At 45.1% G+C, this 19,432-nt stretch overlaps 2 protein-coding genes across 2 annotated transcripts in view; both read right to left on the reverse strand.

Moving 5' to 3' along the window:
- Positions 1-411: 411 nt before the first annotated feature.
- GLOD5 (glyoxalase domain containing 5) lies at positions 412-13,378 on the reverse strand. Its single transcript, XM_075069002.1, has 4 exons — positions 13,279-13,378; positions 4,839-5,003; positions 3,198-3,353; positions 412-1,215 (listed from the first exon to the last, which is right to left on the reverse strand). The coding sequence occupies exons 2-4, from the start codon at positions 4,980-4,982 to the stop codon at positions 1,066-1,068; spliced, it is 450 nt and encodes a 149-aa protein (XP_074925103.1). The 5' UTR covers positions 4,983-5,003; positions 13,279-13,378; the 3' UTR covers positions 412-1,065.
- A 2,132-nt stretch (positions 13,379-15,510) lies between these two features.
- LOC116839988 (exocyst complex component 1-like) overlaps positions 15,511-19,432 on the reverse strand; it is a 63,561-nt gene continuing 59,639 nt past the window's right edge. Inside the window, exons 17-18 of the mRNA XM_032806324.1 lie at positions 17,706-17,900; positions 15,511-17,082 (exon numbers count right to left, since the gene is read on the reverse strand). Of these exons, the coding sequence (XP_032662215.1) occupies positions 16,927-17,082; positions 17,706-17,900 (351 nt within the window). The 3' untranslated portion in view covers positions 15,511-16,926. The remainder of the gene's footprint in view (positions 17,083-17,705; positions 17,901-19,432) is intronic.

The raw sequence follows: 19,432 nt of genomic DNA on the forward strand, positions 1-19,432 counted from the left end.
GAAAGCTTTAATAAAAAGAGAAAGACAATAAAATATTTCTCTGTATCAAGGTGACAAAATACAGGTGTCCAATTGCTTAAAAACAAATGAATAAACAGCCTATTCAAAAAGGAGATACAATTTAAACAGTTCCAAGCAACTACACACAGTTAAATAAAAAAAAAACCTAATACAGGCCTATTGTTTTCTCCTTTGTACCTTAACAACTTTGAAACTGAAGATTAGAAGCTTGAAGATAGAAATCCCTTCATGTGAGAGCCAGACAAAGAACAGGACCCAAACATTCCCTCCCTGAGCTTTGAAAAATCCGGTTTCCTGATTGGTCCTCTGGTCAGGTGTTTGGTTCTCTTTGTTAACCCTTTACAGGTAAAAGAAACATTAACCCTTAGCTATCTGTTTATGACAGCCCTACTTAGGATTGCTTTAGAAGTTGCATTCCATTAGTGCCTCAAAGCACCATTCATGGATCAGGACCCTGCTGCACTAGGTGCTGTACAAACACAGAACAAAAAGATAGTCCCTGCCCCAGGGAATTTACCATCTAGGAAAATGTCTGTTGGTGGGAAAGCCAGGCTGTGAGCTACCTAGAGCTCTTCTTCAGGGCTGGGAAAGGTGCTCCCAGCATCACTGCAAATGAACAGTGGAACAGATTGTTTAGCATAAGTAGTTAGCACATATTGCATGGGACTTTTCAAGGTAGAGTTAACACCTTTGCAGTCATAGGACAAAAAGTGGGGGGAGTTAGTGGGTAGCAGATTGTTGTAATAAGTCATAAATCCAGTGTCTCTGTGCAGTCCCTGATTTTTAGTGTCTAGAAGACTCATGAATTTAAGCTCCCAGCCCTGGCTCATCTTTTGAATGTGTTGTGCAGGTTTCCTTTGGGCGTGACGCCTGATATGTCCCGCTATATCAGGAGCCTGGCAGAATGGACATGGACACAAACTGATGTATTCTCAAACCCCATCCTACAATGCACTGCAAATGAACAAAGCAAAATCACAGCCTCCTTTGCTTGCCTCTAGTGTTGAGGAGGTTGGGGGTGTGTGTGTGGAAGGAGGATTGTGGCTAATGCTTCACTCCGTCGATAGCCAAATCAGTGCTGTAGGTGGAAACCTCAATCAGGTTTTCATCTGGGTCTCGGAAGTAGATGGATGTGATTGGACCAATGGCACCAGTTCTGGGCACTGGGCCTTCTTCAATAGTCACACCACAGGCCTGCAAGGAGAGGGAAGGTCTGTTTGGTTTTCAGCATTAACAATAGTTCCCCCCTCCGGCAGATGGTGGAGCCATTGTCCAAGCAGCTCTCTGGCAATGGCTGTTCTGATTTAGCAGTGTTGCCGTGCCCTTCCCCAGGAGAGGGGCAGATGGTGAAGAGCATGGCACTAGGTGTTGCCAAGCAGGGTGCTAGCTGCTCTCGAACCCTGTGGTGCCAGCCTGTGGCACTCGATGGCTGCACGTACTGGCAGAAAACCTGTTCAGTGTTCAGCACTAGAAAGGGGAACCGGACACAACCAATAGATTCAGGTTCACTGGTGAGCTAAGCTAGGCTTTGAATACAAGTCTCCAGAGCTAAGGCTATTATTGCATTAACCCCTTAATCTGCCACATCCCTGGGTTTATCTGTCTATGGGCAGGGGGTGTGGGTGTAGGAAGCAGAGAGTCATCCAGGTAATGAAATGGACCTTCAAGAAGGCACAGGTCTAACTGCCCAGCCCCATGAGCCCCATAGTGCTTAGAGTTGGATTTCCCAGGCAGATGGCTGGGTGACAGATCTCATGCTGAATAGTAAGAAAATCTGAAATCTCCCAATCTCCAGTTCTATATGGTGTCTTCCTTGAGAACATCTAAATCAGGGGTGGGCAACCTATGGCTCGAGTACCAAAGGCAGCACGCGAGCTGATTTTCAGTGGGACTCACACTGCCTGGGTCCTGGCCACCAGTCCAGGGGGGTCTGCATTTTAATTTAATTTTAAATGAATCCTTTTAAACATTTTAAAAACCTTATTTACTTACATACAACAATAGTTTAGTTATATATTATAGACTTCTAGAAAGAGACCTTCTAAAAACGTTAAAATGTATTACTGGCAAGTGAAACCTTAAATTAGAGTGAATAAATGAAGACTCGGCACACCACTTCTGAAAGGTTGCCGACTCCTGATCTAAATTCATCTCACTGATTAATGATGTGCTTTCTGCTCTGAGTGACTTCCATGGACTTAATGAAGAGAATCTCTTGAGTTCAGTGGCAAATGCTCTGCAGACCTGCGCAACCAGCTAGGCCGTCAGTTGTCCCTGACAGTGATCCATACAGCACAGCAGTGCTGGTGCGGCTCCTTGTTCCTTATGAGTTCCTTGTGCTGTCTAGCAGAGAAGATAAAGAGACACACAACTGAGCTAGGTTGGACTGCAAGGCATTGTGGGTGGATGGGGCTGGACACATGGTGTATGGACAGAAGGAAGGGCCAATTACATAGACTAGTAGATGATGGGTTTTGTGTTCTGAAGGGAAGAGATAAATAACACTGGCGAGTAATATTTTGGCAGGTACTGGGCCCTGCTGTCCCAGGACTGGGGGTTCTGTATGCCTCTGCCACCTTACCTCATCCCTGCTCTGAAATATGCACTACTTTCCAGTCCTGCCCTTAGTCTCCCTTCACCACAGCTCTGCAGATGCCCTTCAATCCTGTCTCACAGCTCCCCCAGCTATTCCAGTCCATGTTCCCCAGGCATGTCTTTGCTGCTGATCTGCAGCCCCATCTGCTATTCCAGTCCTGGGGTTCCCACGCACAGTTATGACGATGCCCCTCAATCTAGTCCCATAGACCCTGTCCTACCCCCATACTCCCTGCTACTCCAGCACTGAACCTGTTATCCAGAGATTTTCAAATGTATCGCAAAGGATGAGGTTTTGTGATATAGAGCACTACAAAGCCAGGAGATTCATGTTCACACACTGAACTCCTGGTGTCTGGTTCTCCTCTTCCTTACAACCCCATTGACCTGAGTGGAATTACTCCTGATTTACACTGCTGTAAGCACAAGCTGACTGAATTGGGCACCAGGTCTCCAAGATGACAGGGAAGTTTGTTAGCCCCGTTAATCTATCATACCCCTGGGTTTATTCATTCACATCAGGCCTATGGTAGCATCCCATGAAACACGTTGCTACTTGGGAGAAACACAGTTTTCCCAACCTTCAGGTGTCCCACTAGCTGGTCTAGCGAGGTGTCTGTGATCAGACAGACATCTGTGGAACCAGGAACTGGTCTGCGAGCCTTGGGTTCAAACTCCTTCCCAGCCTCGTGGAGGTTAAACTTTTGGTTCCCGAAACGTAGCGCTTTCCGGTTGCCCTGTCACCAAGGGAAGGAAAGGATCAATGCACTGTCAAACAGAGACCCGCTGTGCTGAATGCCAGGATTGCAAGGAAAACCCTGGGCTGGGGAGTGAGCCACCTGTTCATAGCACCAGCGATACTGCTCTGAGAGAACAGGAGGAGTCGCCTTTGATAAGTAGGAAGTGTTCCATTTCTGTACTCAGTGTCACCCCCTTCTGGAAATCAGGTGGAACTTCTGTTCCATAGCACAACAAGGGTCACAGGAGTGAGGTCTTAGCACTGCTATAGCTTTACAGACATGGGAGGAGAGGGAGAATTTCAAAGACCCAAATGACAGTTTGGTGCCTAACTGCTGCTACACATCTTTGGAAATGTCACCTAGGAACTAACCAGGCCTCCCAGTGGCTCTATGAGGTGACGCTGGTTTTTTAAAAAAGTGAATTTAACCAAACAAACACAAATGGATTTCTGTTTTTTGGTCCAAATTTGAAACTTTGCTGAAATGTCTAACTTCAAAGCACTGCAAGCTGCTCTAGAACTGGGAAACGGGTAGGGGGGAACTGTGAAAATGTCAGTTTCTTTGTTCCCCTGTGTGTCTGTCAAAATTCCAAAAATGTCAAGCAACTCAAGAAGTAAAGGGCTTAGGGGCCTCTGGGGTATAAGCTATCCTGCTTCAAGGCATAGGCCCTGAACTCTGGCTATTGAGGGTCAGGAGGAAACTTCCTTTAGAACAGGGCTTCCCAAACTGTGGTATGCATCCTCCTGGGGGCATGCGAAACATCTCGGGGGTGGGGGGATACGCGGGAGAAATTGTGTAATGGTGGATTTTATTTATTCATTATTTTATTTTTTGCATTCTCATAATAGGCTACTCAGATGAACCTTTAAAACTCTTTGGGAATTTGTTATATAAAATACTGTAGTGAATCTACTTCAAGATGTACCAATAAGAACACAGATACACAGAGACGCTGATGTACAGAGCCCTCACCTCCAATCACTGTACAGCATGGGTTCCGTTGCCCAGCAACTGTCCAGTCTAACTGAGCTCAGGACTTAATGGGTTTTTTTTCAGTTGCGTACATCGCACTATAACTATATCTGTATGTAACAGTCCAGTATAGAGAGATAGCTAAAGACAGGTAGTGTTAAAGAAGAGCACTCAAAGTATCAGTAAGGAGAAGGGTAGGGGTACGCGGGCAGCTGGTAGATCTGGAAGGGGGTATGCAATATGAAAAGTTTGAGAACCTCTGCTCTAGAGGCAGGTTCTTCCATTACTTCCTGCTGTAGGGTCTTCTGGACCTGCCTCTGACTAAGCTGCTACTGACTTGTGTCAGAGACAGGACACTCAGTCAGATGGGCCATGGGCTGACAGTTCCTACAATCCTCACTCTACAGATGGGAAAATAGAGATGCCTTGCTCACAGTGACACAATAAGTCAATGGCAGAAGCAGGACTAGAACTCAGAATATCCCAGCTCTATCTTGCCCCTCAGATTACCTTGAAAGTGACCACTTCCATACCCAGGACTTTGGAATAAAAGCCTATGGTGTCCTCAATGCTCTTCACAGTCAACACCAGGTGATCCAGTTGACGGATAAGACATGGATGGGGGCCCTCATGCTTCTCTTGCCAGGACATCATCTGAAAACCAGGAACCTGAGACTAAAACCAAGTACAAATAAGGTTAGTGAGTTGCAAGGACTTGCTACCAGGTCATTTCCTAGTTGGGCTGGCTGGAGACATGGGGCTAATTAAATGCAAGCAGAAGCCAAAGTTTGGTTTTCTTTCGGCCTGTGGTTGACACATGAAAAATATGTTCTCCTTGAAATGCTTCCTCAAGACTCATCTGTCTTGTGATGCCCGATTCAAAGCCCACTGAAATTAATGAGAGATTTTCCATTAACGTCAATGGACTTTGTGTCAGGCCCTAGAGGAATCAGCCAATGAGTGATGGCTAGGAGCAGGGGCAGATGGGATGACTGACAGTTACCCTATCAACATATGATACAGTCATGAGGCAATCCTGACTAGAGCACCCTCCTGAGGCAGGCTGTGTTACTACAATGGTGCCAACCTCAGTTTTCCCTCTCAGCTAACCCAATAACTTCACTTCAGGCTCGCTTGACACTGTAATACCTGCCTTTGGGTTAGTTTGTTATAAAAGCCTTTGTGCAATGCAGTACATAACACAAATCTGAACCACATAGTCCATTTCTCACCCCAGTGCAAGCAGTCATGAAAGTTCAAGATGTCTCTTCCCTTGCCTCACATACCACCCTTGTTACCTGTTAGCTCTGTGTTCTTGGGGCTTATCTCTGGCAGCTCCTGGTTAGCGGTGCAGCTGGGGTGCAGAGGCAGGCTTCCCACCTGTCCTGGCACTGCAAACTGCGCTGCACCCCAGAAGTGACCAGCAGGTCCAGCTCCTAGGCAGAGGTGTGCAAGCAGCTCTGCACATCTCTTGCCCGCAGCACCTTCCTCCCAAGCTCCCATTGGCCAGGAACCAGCCAATGTGAGTGTGGAGCTGGTGCTCGGGGTGGGGCAGCGCACGGAATCCCGTGGCCCCCCTGCCTATAGGCCGGACCTGCCGCTGAGTACTTCTGAGTAGGGACTACTAGTTTTTACTGGCCAGCTGCCAGGGTCCTTGGGTGCAGAGCAAGGTGACCCAGTGCCTTGCATTCCACAACCCAGTACTGGGTTGCGACCCAAACTTTCAAAACCACTGGTCTAGCCTGAACAAAACAACTTTGGTATACTTCCCTGAGCCATCAGTTTGCCCAAAAACAAATCTAGTCTCCTCCCTTGAACCATTGTTGTTTCCCTACAAAAACCTCTACCCACGCTCAAGTAAGGTTCTGATACCTGGATCCAAAATCTGCATCAATTCCACTGGGACTTCATCTTCTCCTGACTGATCACACTGGAGGCTCTGCCTGTCTCGAGCACTCCGGACCCTCACCCACCACCTGGGACCCCTGACTGGTTCAAGCTTCACGGAATGGTGAGAACCCAAATCTTTCTCTCTTTTTTTTTTCCTTTTCTACTCTAAGTATATCTTTCTAATCCTGACTTGTATGATCAGTTACAGTTTTCTAAACCTGACCTTTGTAATAAAATTTAAGTTAGATTTAATATTGTAACTGTTTTGTTTGTTTGCCTCTCCTTGTATGGTTATTACCTGGCAATAAATAACTTGTATGGTTCAGCTGATTGCTTCCCTGTCTCTCCCTCTCTCTCTCTTTTGTGTTTTTGGCTTCCTCATTCACTCTGCAGCAACTCTCCTCTTCCCTAAGATAAAGATCCCTGTAGCGCCCAAAAATCCTGTGGGTTTTGCTCATCCAGTGCGTTACTACCAGAACAATTGTAACGTGAAAGTGGGGATTGGGACATGCTGAACCTGGGACATATGAAGGTGGCAGCTTGGAAGTGCTGCTTTACCCAGCTGCTCAGGCGTGCTCTATTTCAGTGCGGTGCATGTGGCATATGGAGGTGGCAGCTTGGAAGTGCCCCTTGACCCAGCCTGCTGAGTCCAGGGACATATAAGGGATCAGCTCAGGAGTGTTGATTCACCTAGTCTGCTCAGGCATGCTCTGTTAATGTGTGTGTGTGTGTGTATGTTTGTTTGATTCTGGGGCTGGAGGAACTCAGCCCTGGGGAACCTAGGTCCTGCAGAATAGCTCCATTGGGAGGGGACTTACAGAAGGGAGAAGTAGAGCTCCATATGAAAACACAAGTGACACTAGCATTACACTGATAGAATTACAGCACACACCTCCCAGAAGAGTAACCCTAACAAATAAGTGTACCCCAAAATAGCAGGCAAATCTGGTAACAGCCCTTATCACCTTCAACCATGCCTGGATTCTCTATCAGTCTTCTTCTGCCCTTTTGCCACCTCGGCCTTTCCAACTGGACTGAAACCTTGCTCTTCCTACTGGGAACCCCTGGTGACGGCCTGTAACCCATATGAACCCCTGTACTCCCTGTTCACCAGTTTTGTAAGGTTATGATTTATTTTGTACGAAGTATGCCTTGTGAGGTATCATTTGCAAACTCATAATCTGCTGAATATTATCATTCCATTGAAATGTGTGTAAAATCACTGCATGTAAAATTATGAAATTTGCTATATGATTGTTACTGAATATGTTGTAGTTCTGGGTAGCACTCACTATTTTCTCAGAGACAAAGGCGCACTAGCACACCAGAGACAGGCCATTTACAAATGGAGTCTGAGCCCAAAAAGGTTGTAAATCACTGCCCTACAGCGCAGGGCTCCCTATTACACTTAGAGAAACACAGATTACCAGCAGACTGAAGTTACTTGACTCAGTAATGCAAAATGTTTGTTTCTCCAGGGACTGGGGATGCTTTTGAATCAACCTGCAGAGGGAAAATAGCACTATTTGAGAGGTTTTCATTTCTTTTTCTGATTGATTTTACAAGAGATATTCAGGTCTTGTCTAGCATGGAAGACTATGTGCCACTGAAGAACCAGGAAGATAATGCCATCATCAATAACATGTAAGCAAAATCTCTTTAATCAAAAAGGGAAATAGTTTTAATTCAAAATGCTAAAGCCTGTGTTTTTATCTGTTTAACTCAAACACTCAACTAACAGTCGGGAAAAGAGTTCTCTTTGTTAAAGGTCCAACACTTGAATTAAGTTCTGACATAAGTCATAATCCTCTTTTCTGAGGCCCTCAACTAATCTCCCACCAAAACTAACACACAGTAGACTTGATGGTCCTGATTTTTCTAAGGTTGAAAAAACAATAACAATGGGGGAAAGTAAACCCTCTCAGTCCTTTCCATTATCAAGTGACAAAAACACCACCTACAACCCATAACCTTTTATTTGGGGCCAGCCATGACATAAACAAATCAAAGGTTAGAGCTGGAAAATGAAGGGGCACAGGAGGTGGTCGCTGAAGGTGAGAGGGCAAGGAAGAAGAGAAGAGCAGCTAGTCTTATAGGAAGAGGGGAAGAGTCAGTGGAGATAACACCACCAAATATGAGCCCCAGGAGGATACGGGATGGGTTGCGGAGGATTGCAAGGGTGAATAGGAATCGAGAGGATCTGCAGCCAGAGGAAACAGGGGATAGACCGGAGAATCGCACCATCACCAGGAAAAGACAGGTCTACATGACTGGGAACTCCTTACTAAGAGGAATAGACAGGCCTGTAACCAGAACTGATCCAGAGAACAGAAGGGTGTGTTGTCTGCCGGGTGCTAAGATACGGGATGTGGACCTGAGGCTGAAGAGGATCCTAATGGGAGTGGGAAAGAATCCACTGATGGTCCTGCCTGTGGGAACGAATGATACGGCTAGATTCTCACTGGAATGTATCAAGGGAGACTGCCAAGCTGGGGAAGATGCTTAAGGAAATCAAGGCTTAGGTGATCTTCAGTGGGATTCTGCCTGTTCCTAGAGAAGGGCAACAAAAGTGTGACAAGATTATGATGATCAACAGATGGCTCAGGCAGCGGTGCTATAAGAAGGGTTTGGGGATGTATGGCCATGGGGAGGCATTCATGGACAGAGGACTGTTGTCTTGGGATGGACTTCATCTGAATAGGGAGGGAAATAGAGTTCTAGGATGGAAGCTGGCACAACTGATTAAGAGAGCTTTAAACTAGGAATTGGGGAGATGATGGTTGGGAGATGTCCAGGTAATCTCCATGCTGGATTTTAACATTGAGAGGGAAGAAAAAAGAAGTAAGAAAGGATACAGCCATGGGTAGGAGAATGGACATAAGGAGGAAGGGTAGTGTAGTAGATACCAGTCTAATAGGTGATACTGGTGTAGAATGTCTGTGCCTAATCGGGTAAAGAATGTGAGTGAAGCCAAACAGCAAAAATTAAGATGTTTGTACACTAATGCGAGGAGCCTAGGTAACAAAATGGAGGAACTAGAGTTACTGGTGCAGGAAGTGAAACCAGATATTATAGGGATAACAGAAACATGGTGGAATAGTAGTCATGACTGGAGTACAGGTATTGAAGGGTATGTGCTGTTTAGGAAAGACAGAAATAAAGGCAAAGGTGGTGGAGTAGCATTGTATATCAATGATGAGGTAGACTGTAAAGAAATAAGGGATGGAATGGATAAGACAGAGTCTGTCTGGGCAAAAATCACATTGGGAAGAAAGCTACTAGAGCCTCCCTGAGATAGTGCTTGGGGTGTGCTACAGACCACCAGGGATCTGATTTGGATATGGATAGAGACCTCTTTAATGTTTTTAATGAAGTAAATACTAATGGGAATTGTGTGTGATCATGGGAGACTTTAACTTCCCAGATATAGACTGGAGGACAAAGTGCTAGTAATAATAATAGGGCTCAGATTTTCCTGGATGTGATAGCTGATGGATTCCTTCACCAAGTAGTTGCTGAACCAACAAGAGGGGATGCCATTTTAGATTTGGTTTTGGTGAGTAGTGAGGACCTCATAGAAGAAATGGTTGTAGGGGACAACCTTGGTTCGAGTGATCATGAGCTAATTCAGTTCAAACTAAATGGAAGGATAAACAAAAATAGATCTGGACTAGGGTTTTTTATTTCAAAAGGGCTAACTTTAAAAAATTAAGGAAATTAGTTAGGGAAGTGGATTGGACTGAAGAACTTGTGGATCTAAAGGTGGAGGAGGAGGCCTGGAATTACTTCAAGTCAAAGTTGCAGAAACTATCAGAAGCCTGCATCCCAAGAAAGGGGGAAAAAATTCATAGGCAGGAGTTGTAGACCAAGCTGGATGAGCAAGCATCTCAGAGAGGTGATTAAGAAAAAGCAGAAAGCCTACAAGGAGTGGAAGATGGGAGGATCAGCAAGGAAAGCTACCTTATTGAGGTCAGAACATGTAGGGATAAAGTGAGAAAGGCCAAAAGCCATGTAGAGTTGGACCTTGCAAAGGGAATTAAAACCAATAGTAAAAGGTTCTATAGCCATATAAATAAGAAGAAAACAAAGAAAGAAGAAGTGGGACTGCTAAACACTGAGGATGGAGTGGAGGTAAGGATAATCTAGGCATGGCCCAATATCTAAACAAATACTTTGCCTCAGTCTTTAATGAGGCTAATGAGGAGCTTAGGGATAATGGTAGGATGACAAATGGGAATGAGGATATGGAGGTAGATATTACCACATCCGAGGTAGAAGCCAAACTCGAACAGCTTAATGGGACTAAATCAGGGGGCCCAGATAATCTTCATCCAAGAATATTAAAGGAACTGGCACATGAAATTGCAAGCCCATTAGCAAGAAATTTTTAATGAATCTGTAAACTCAGGGGTTGTACCGTATGACTGGAGAATTGCTAACATAGTTCCTATTTTTAAGAAAGGAAAAAAAGTGATCCGGTAACTACAGGCCTGTTAGTTTGACATCTGTAGTATGCAAGGTCTTGGAAAAAAATTTGAAGGAGAAAGTAGTTAAGGACATTGAGGTCAATGGTAATTGGGACAAAATACAACATGGTTTTACAAAAGGTAGATCGTGCCAAACCAACCTGATCTCCTTCTTTGAGAAGTAACAGATTTTTTAGACAAAGGAAATGCAGTGGATCTAATTTACCTCGATTTCAGTAAGGCATTTGATACGTTCCACATGGGGAATTATTAGTTAAATTGGAAAAGATGGGGATCAATATGAAAAATTGAAAGGTGGATAAGGAACTGGTTAAAGGGGAGACTACAACGGGTCGTACTGAAAGGTGAACTGTCAGGCTGGAGGGAGGTTACTAGTGGAGTTCTCAGGGATCAGTTTTGGGACCAATCTTATTTAATCTTTTTATTACTGACCTTGGCACAAAAGTGGGAATGTGCTAATAAAGTTTGCGGATGACACAAAGCTGGGAGGTATTGCTAATACAGAGAAGGACCGGGATATCATACAGGAAGATCTGGATGACCTTGTAAACTGGAGTAATAGTAATAGGATGAAATTTAATAGTGAAAAGTGCAAGGTCATGCATTTAGGGATTAATAACAAGAATTTTGTTATAAGCTGGGGACACATCAGTTGGAAGTAACAGAGGAGGAGAAGGACCTCGAGTATTGGGTTGATCACAGGATGACTATGAGCCGCCAATGTGATATGGCCGTGAAAAAAGCTAATGCGTCTTGGGATGCATCAGGCGAGGTATTTCCAGTAGAGATAAGGAGGTGTTAGTACCATTTATACAAGGCACTGTGAGACCTCATCTGGAATACTGTGTGCAGTTCTGGTCTCCCATGTTTAAGAAGGATGAATTCAAACTGGAACAGGTACAGAGAAGGGCTACTAGGATGATCCGAGGAATGGAAAACCTGTCTTATGAAAGGAGACTCAAAGAGCTTGGCTTGTTTAGCCTAACCAAAAAGGGCTGAGGGAGATATGATTGCTCTCTATAAATATATCAGAGGGATAAATATCAGGGAGGGAGAGGAATTATTTAAGCTTAGTACCAATGTGGACACAAGAACAAATGGATATAAACTGGCCATCAGGAAGTTTAGACTTGAAATTAGACGAAAGTTTCTAACCATCAGAGGAGTGAAGTTCTGGAACAGCCTTCCAAGGGAGTCAATACCGATTTCAGTGCTACTCCTCTCGTCGGGGAGGAGTATAGAAACCGGTTTAAAGAGCCCTTTATATCGATATAAAGGGCCTTGTTGTGTGGACGGGTGCAGGGTTAAATCGGTTTAATGCTGCTAAATTCGGTTTAAACACGTAGTGTAGACCAGGCCCGAGTTACTGCAGAGAATTCTTTCCTGGGTGTCTGGCTGGTGAGTCTTGCCCACGTGCTCAGAGTTTAGCTGATTGCCATCTTTGGTGTTGAGAAGGAATTTTGCTCCAAGGCAGAATGGCAGAGGCCCTGGAGGGTTTTTGCCTTCCTCTGCAGCGTGGGGCATGGGTCACTTGCTGGAGTCTCTGCACCTTTAAGTCTTTAATCCACAATTTGAGGACTTCAGTAGTTCAAACATAGGTTAGGGGTTTGATATAGGAGTGGGTGGGTGAGATTCTGTGGCCTGCATTGTGCAGGAGGTCAGACTAGATGATTATAATGGTCCCTTCTGACCTTAAAGTCTATGATTCTATGATTCTAAGGCATTGAGATTTAATAGGGGATGATGTAATTGCCATATGAACTATATTGATCATTTCTGCAGTGTGTGACTCTTTATACACACTCACTGAACTTCTATGTTATAAGGACACTGGCATTTCTCAAGGTTAGCCTGCACCATAGTAAAAGCCCTGGTAGCCCATCTATGCTAGCCCTCCCACTAGTGCAGCTCCAGCAGTGAGTGAATTTGAGAAAAATGGTAGGTATAAATAAGGTTTCCAAGTCCTGCCCAGCCTGGCATAAGCTCGCTGTAAAACCTGGCCCAGATTCCCAGAGGGCAAATCTGGGCAAGTGTCCTCATTGTTCATATCAAAGTCACAATCTGGGATCTGGAGGCGATATCCTGAGGCCACTAGAGTTACAAAGGCAGAAAGTATTTCACAAATAACATATGCAAGACTTCAGAATTATCCAGATCTGTGGCACTCCTGCTGTTTGCACCAATTACAGTGAAAAGCAGTGTGACGCTGCCATTAAAAATTCACCGGCACTTTCTTGAGCTAGCATTTAAAAATGCTGAACCAAACACCCTTTAGATTGCATGCAGTCTCTGCAAAGTCCCACACATGCCTCTGGGGCTGCGTATGTAGCACCCAGAATCCTGATACATTGGCTTTGCTTTCTGGTGTTTGCAAGAGCTGATTTTCAATCAAGCAAGCACTCAGGATGTTTGCTGTCTGAAGACTCATCCTGTCACTTTGCAATTCCCCCCGCCCCAGCCTCAGAACCATTTGCAGACTCACTGTTTGCACCTCTAGAGTTAATATTTAAGTGTCTGATCTCAGGGAATGAACACGAGTGAAATGTTGGTAGGAAAAAATAAAAGCCCAGTACCTGCACGCCGTGAAGAGAGGCAAACTCAGCAAAAGAGCCTGAAAGAACACTGTCCTCTTCAGCTAACCACTTCCTGGTTCCCGGAGCTGAGTTGTGCTGGCAGCAGAGTTCCCAAGGAGAAGAGATAGCGTGAGTATACATAACAGCCTGACTTCTGAACGTTGCTCCCTCCCCTTCATGGAGACCTTGGAATCTGTTCGTACGAAGCAGCTGACCAGGTTGGGGCCAAAGATCTCAGGCATTTTCCCCAGCTTTGTTGCTTCTAAAATAGAGAATAGGGGCTCCCTGTGCAATAACATAGGCTACAGGGCGCTCCTGGAAAACAGAAACTGGGGCACACAGCTATAGTTCTTGGGCTTACCCCAGCTGTGCAAGATGTGCCTGCCTGGGAATTACCAGGTGCATCCCACTCCTTCCCTGCCTCCAGGGGGCGCTCTGTGCCTCTGAGACAGGCAAAGGCCATATTGCCCCATCAGTTTGTGCGCACACTCAGTGCCACCGGGGACACTAGAGCATCAATGAGGTGGGAAGGAATTGCTCATCCCTGCAATTATGCACAGTCAAGCAGGTTCATGGTGGTACACTCTGATGTCCTGTCCACTGTAGAGCTCCCCATGTTGCTCCTAGTGGTGGTGTTAATAGGACTTCGACAAGGCCTGTGTGAGTACTACTGAGTTTAGAGTCTCTGGGTGTGGCATCCATGTCCCCTGGACCTCAGGATCCCTCTCCGAGCAGCCACACTGGCTACCAAGTAACCTGAGGAGAACCTGTAGACTTTCCTTCACTTTGTTCAAGATTTTCCACTCTCTGGCTCTCCCTTATCTGTGTGATTTGATCCATGCTGCTCTACCTGTTTTCTGAGCTCATGGTTCATCATGGTGTAACTCCAGCTCCATGCCAGTGATGTCAGTGGAGTTACCCCTGCCTAAAACTGGAGCGACAAACTTGTGTGCCATGCCCGAGGTCCTATTCTCAACTTCTCAGCCCGTCAGTTCTCTGGCTACCCCTCACTTACCCGAAGCTGGTGGAACACGCTCTCGTTTCACCTTCACGCCACTGACTCTATTAGCCTTTTAAATGTCAGACTTCTACCCAATTACTGCTGGTCTCATGTCCTGCACTTGTCATCTTCTTTGATAGTTCGTTTCTTCAGCACCTGCTACATGTGAAAGATGTTTTGTAAAACCAACAGAGAACGACATTATGAGCTGCTACATCCCTGTATATGATTTAGGACTTGCTCATTAATACTGCCTAGATGATACTCTTATGACTAGGAGAGAGAACTTTTAAACTGGGGAAATGGTGAACTGCCTAGTCCTTGCATTTTCCTTTGACTGTAGAGTGCCTAGCACACATGTATAACAACCAAATGCTTTGGAGGTGCCTGTCCAAACAGCTAAGCATCTTCTGAAAAGCACAACATTCAGATGCACCACTATCCAGGATGAACTTCCTACCTCCCACAAAGACCCTTCCTTCCACACACTATATCCCAACAACCCAAGGACAGCTTGGGAAAACAGCTAGGTCTGGCAATGAGCCATGGAGCTCAGGAAATCTGGACTCCGTTGGATTAGGGCTGAAATCTAGCTGAAGGTGCAGGATGATCATGTGTATGGTTGTGTTAGCATTTTAGAGCTGTGTGGATACTGGTTCCTCTCACAACACCACCTCGAAGTTTGTCCCAAGAGGAAGCCTCAGCTTAGCAGAAGCTCAGGCTTGGAATTGAAAGGAGAGTGCTACATGTCTGGATGAGGTGTATTGGCATAGCTGTTGGGAGGAAACTAGCATAACTCCTGCCCATGATATGCCGGCTCTACAGCTGTCCTCTTCCATCTTTGGGCCTGCTCCCTCTGATGTCAATGGCAGAGCCCCCATGCCCTTCAATGGGGAAGGATCAGGTCTTTTTCTATCACCAAATTCATACAAAATTTGGTAGGGTTTTTAAAAAATATTTTACTTTGTATTGAGCCAAGAGCTTCAGATTCATCCCAGTGCCATGAGGGAAGGCTGCCTGAGTAGACATCCCATACAATACGAGGTGACCACATTGAGATATAAGAACAGGTCAAGGCAATGAGGCCAACACAGAAAGGATTTTATTATCTTGTGATACTGTCAATGGGGCAGACAAGCTAAATTAGATAAGAGTGGGAAGATCCCTGGAAAATTGCTCCAGGTTGCACAAGAGTTTTTGTCCCATCCTAGGAAATGAAACATTCATAACAATGTCACAAAAATAATTCTTATTTTTAAACTCTTTGTACAGCAGCATTGATAGATCAAGAAACATTTGAGATGGCTAACAGCATGCATATATGTATGATGGAAAGCCCTTTATGTTGCAGTGCGTCATTCATAAGCATGGATCCATTTGCTTCAATGCAGCCAAAGGAAGAAACAAGAACCACCCCTTATGGCATGTCCAGCTGCTATTGGGCAAGCCTGTGGAAATGTTCTTGGCAAGCAGAGAGATGGCTCATTTCAGCCATATCAAAGAGAGAACGGGCTGCTCTGGTTTTGGACTCTGAGGCCTATCCGGGTGTCTCTGACCCTGGTGCTGCTTAGATCCTGACTGGGAGGAGGTGAGGAGACTTGAAAATAAACACAAATCCTATAACTGCCACCAAAATGGCTACAAATATATCTAAAAGAAAGGGACAGGAGAGAAGCAAACCGCCATTTGCCTGCTTCTGTGGAAACTGAAGAACTGGCAGCAAGCAGGAGAAAGGGACATGACTAGCACAGGCTCTGCTGCAGCTTTGAACCACCTGTTGAAACTGCAGATAGGAGGAAAATAGCCTATTCATACCAGAATTGTGGGAGACGCTGGGCTATGGAAAGGAAACAAACTTTGTGCTTTGTATAGACAGACCTAAATCAAAACCTCAAACCCAAACAACCATAAACATTAGGGGTGTTAGAATTCCAAACCCATATTCAGATTTTACAAATGATCCTTAGTTTTACAATGGGCTGCACCAATCACCTAGATCCAGACTCCCTGAAATTTTGGGGTGTTTGAAATCCAGATCCAAATTGTTAACCATGGATCTATCTCTAGTTTTATATAAAACCGGGTATGTTGAATGCGGAAGAGAGATTAACTGGAAATAGTCAAAGTGGCCAAAAATTACATCCCCACTTGGACCCTACTATAAATCCATAAGTTCAGAGTTGCAAATATATCTCGCCTCCTTCTCCCATCTGATCAGTGCTGTGCAACTTGGTATAAAGAAGCTGATGTGCTTGCCCAGAAAGGGTCTAATGAGCATGGGATGCTCTGACAGGAGATTTCTATGGCCACGCACTCTGACAGGATGTTACACAGCAGTGCTGTAGGAGAGTCACAGAAACCCAGCAGTTTGAGCTTATTATTGGCTGTGCATGGATCTGCTGGGGGAAGAGGAATCTCAAAGCTTCCACTCTCAGGGAAGGTCAACTTTTAGGCTGATGACTGTGAAAGTTCCCCTTTAATTCAGTAGATCCCCATATTGGGTTAAACCTAGGCTAAGAACTCTTGAGCCAAATGTCAGTCCAGAGTAAATTTTCACATGGTCATTTCAGCTCCTTGGCTGCTGATGGAGCTTTCTTGGCACCAGCGAGAGCTGTTCTCACCGTGCGCCTAGCCAGCAGGAATTACTTTCACATGCTGGATTGAGTGATGGAGATAAAATAGTTCAGCAAGTCCTCCATGGTGAAGTCCATTGTGATCCCTGATCCTGGGTAGCAGTGCTGGATAAGGTTCTCGAACTCTTGATACTGTTGTATGAACTCCTGTTCCATGGCTCGCCAGACCACCTGTAGGTAAAACACTTGAATTCAATAACCTCTCTTACTGGGAGCATCCTAACCTGCTTCCCTCCGGGGTTTGCTGCAACACTACATAACCATCCTCACCCAAAGAGACATGTTTTTCACTGCCTGCTGCATGAGTGCAACTGCCAGCCCGAGAGGAATGGACATGCAGAGGGCTGACCTCGAAGCTTCTAGGCCCACATGCTCAAAGGCACTTAGGAACCCAACTCCCACTGAAATTAATGGAAATTGGGTGTTTAAATACCTTTGAGGATCTGAGCCCTAGGCCCCAAAACTAGCCTAGTGAGAGTTCCCCCTAAGGGAGCAGAGATGGAGGAATTCCCACTAATTTTCAGACTTCATGTGTAACTAAAGATACTAAGAGAAGCAGGGAGCAGAGACAAGTCACTGGGAAGAGGGAGGATAGAAATAACAGAGGGTGGTTTGACGAGATGAAACAATGGGCACGAAGAGGGAATCAACACAGTGGGAGTGATGGTGAGAGAGGCAAAGGTAGGAGGTCCCCTACCCTCTGCCATTTATTGTTGCCTGGCAAGCTTGGCCCCCAAAACACATGAAGCCACCACTGCACTGCACCCTGTGAGTGGTGCCCAGGCCATATTTACCGGCAGGAGGTTTTCCTCAGGGGAGAGATACTTGTGAATCTTCCTGTAGAGAGTATCCAGAGCTCTCTTCACCTCCTTGCCAGGGTACTTTTCTATCACCTTCCGCAGCTCCTGCTTGCTGTATGCCAGCTGGAAACTCACTTCCTCTTCTTTCACTCCCTGAGCCACACGGGCTTTCACCCCCTCGAAGAAATGCTGGGGAGGCAAAGGAGACAAATCATGCACCAGCTGTTACATAGTGTGGTTCTACTGAGCTCTTTTTTGGCTGACTCCGGAAGCCTTTTCTCAGGCTTCTTGCTGGGCTTTGACTGAGCAGATCTGACGGTTGGTGCAGAGCCAGAGTCTTTATGTTCTGCAGAGGGGGATGCCTTTAGCAACACTCATGCTAACTGATATTTGAAAAGCATCCTGTGGTTCTTTTTGCTCCACATACCTTATCAACTATAAAGGTTCTGGCATCCAAATATAGCTGGTGGTTTTATACGGGCTGCATAAAACAGAACAGAACACAGGTTTCTCTTCTGCTGATCCAGGATAAATACATAAGAACTGACGTACTGGGTCAGACCAAAGGTCCATCAAGTCCAGTATCCTGTCTACCAACAGTGGCCAATGCCAGGTGCCCCAGAGGGCGTGAAACTAACAGGTAATGATCAAGTGATCTCTCTCCTGCCATCCATCTCCATCCTCTGACAAACAGAGGCTAGGGACATCATTCCTTACCCATCCTGGCTAACAGCCATTTATAGACTTAACCACCATGAATTTATCCAGTTCTCTTTTAAACGCTGTTATAGTCCTAGCCTTCACAACCTCCTCAGGTAAGGAGTTCCACAACTTGACTGTGCGCTGCGTGAAGAAGAACTTCCTTCTATTTGTTTTAAACCTGCTGCCTATTAATTTCATTTGGTGACCCTATTCTTGTATTATGGGAATAAGTAAATAACTTTTCCGTATCGACTTTCTCCACATCACTCATTATTTTATACCTCGCATATCCCCCTAGTCTCCTCTTTCAAGCTGAAGAGTCCTAGCCTCTTTAATCTTTCCTCTATGGACCCTCCCAATCCCTAATCATTAGTTGCCATTTTCTGAACTTTTCTAGTGCAGTATATCTTTTTTGAGGTGAGGAGACCACATCTGTATGCAGATTGAAATGTGGGACAATGGATTTATATAAGGGCAATAATATATTCTCAGTCTTATTCTCTATCCCTTTTAATGATTTCTAACATCCTGTTTGCTTTTTGACCACCTTTGCACACTGGTGGACACTTCAGAGAACTATCCACGATGACTCCAAGATCTTTTTCCTGAGTCGTTGTAGCTAAATTAGCCCATCATATTGTATGTATAATTGAGGTTATTTTTTCCAATGTGCATTACTTTACATTTATCCACATTAAATTTCATTTGCCATTTTGTTGCCCAATCACTTAGTTTTGTGAGACTTTTTGAAGTTCTTCACAGTCTGCTTTGGTCTTAACTATCTTGAGCAGTTTAGTATCATCTGCAAACTTTGCCACCTCACTGTTTACCCCTTTCTCCAGATCATTATGAATAAATTGAATAGGATTGGTCTAGGACTGACCTTGGGAACACCACTAGTTACCCTCTCATTCTGAAACCATTAATTTCTACCCTTGTTCCCTGTTTTTAACCATTTCTCAATCCATGAAAGATCTTCCCTTTATCCCATGACAGCTTAATTTACATAACAGCTTGGT

The sequence above is a fragment of the Chelonoidis abingdonii genome, chromosome 8, assembly GCF_003597395.2.
Source record: "Chelonoidis abingdonii isolate Lonesome George chromosome 8, CheloAbing_2.0, whole genome shotgun sequence".
Taxonomy (NCBI): domain Eukaryota; kingdom Metazoa; phylum Chordata; order Testudines; family Testudinidae; genus Chelonoidis; species Chelonoidis abingdonii.

Coding starts and splice junctions, on each gene's coding strand:
- GLOD5 (XM_075069002.1), bottom strand. CDS start 4,982: ATGATGTCCTGGCAAGAGAAGCATGAGGGCCCCCATCCATGTCTTATC. Junction 3,354..4,838: donor TGGAAGTGGTCACTTTCAAG/GTAATCTGAGGG, acceptor CCTTGGTGACAG/GGCAACCGGAAAGCGCTACG. Junction 1,216..3,197: donor AGCTAGTGGGACACCTGAAG/GTTGGGAAAACT, acceptor CTCTCCTTGCAG/GCCTGTGGTGTGACTATTGA.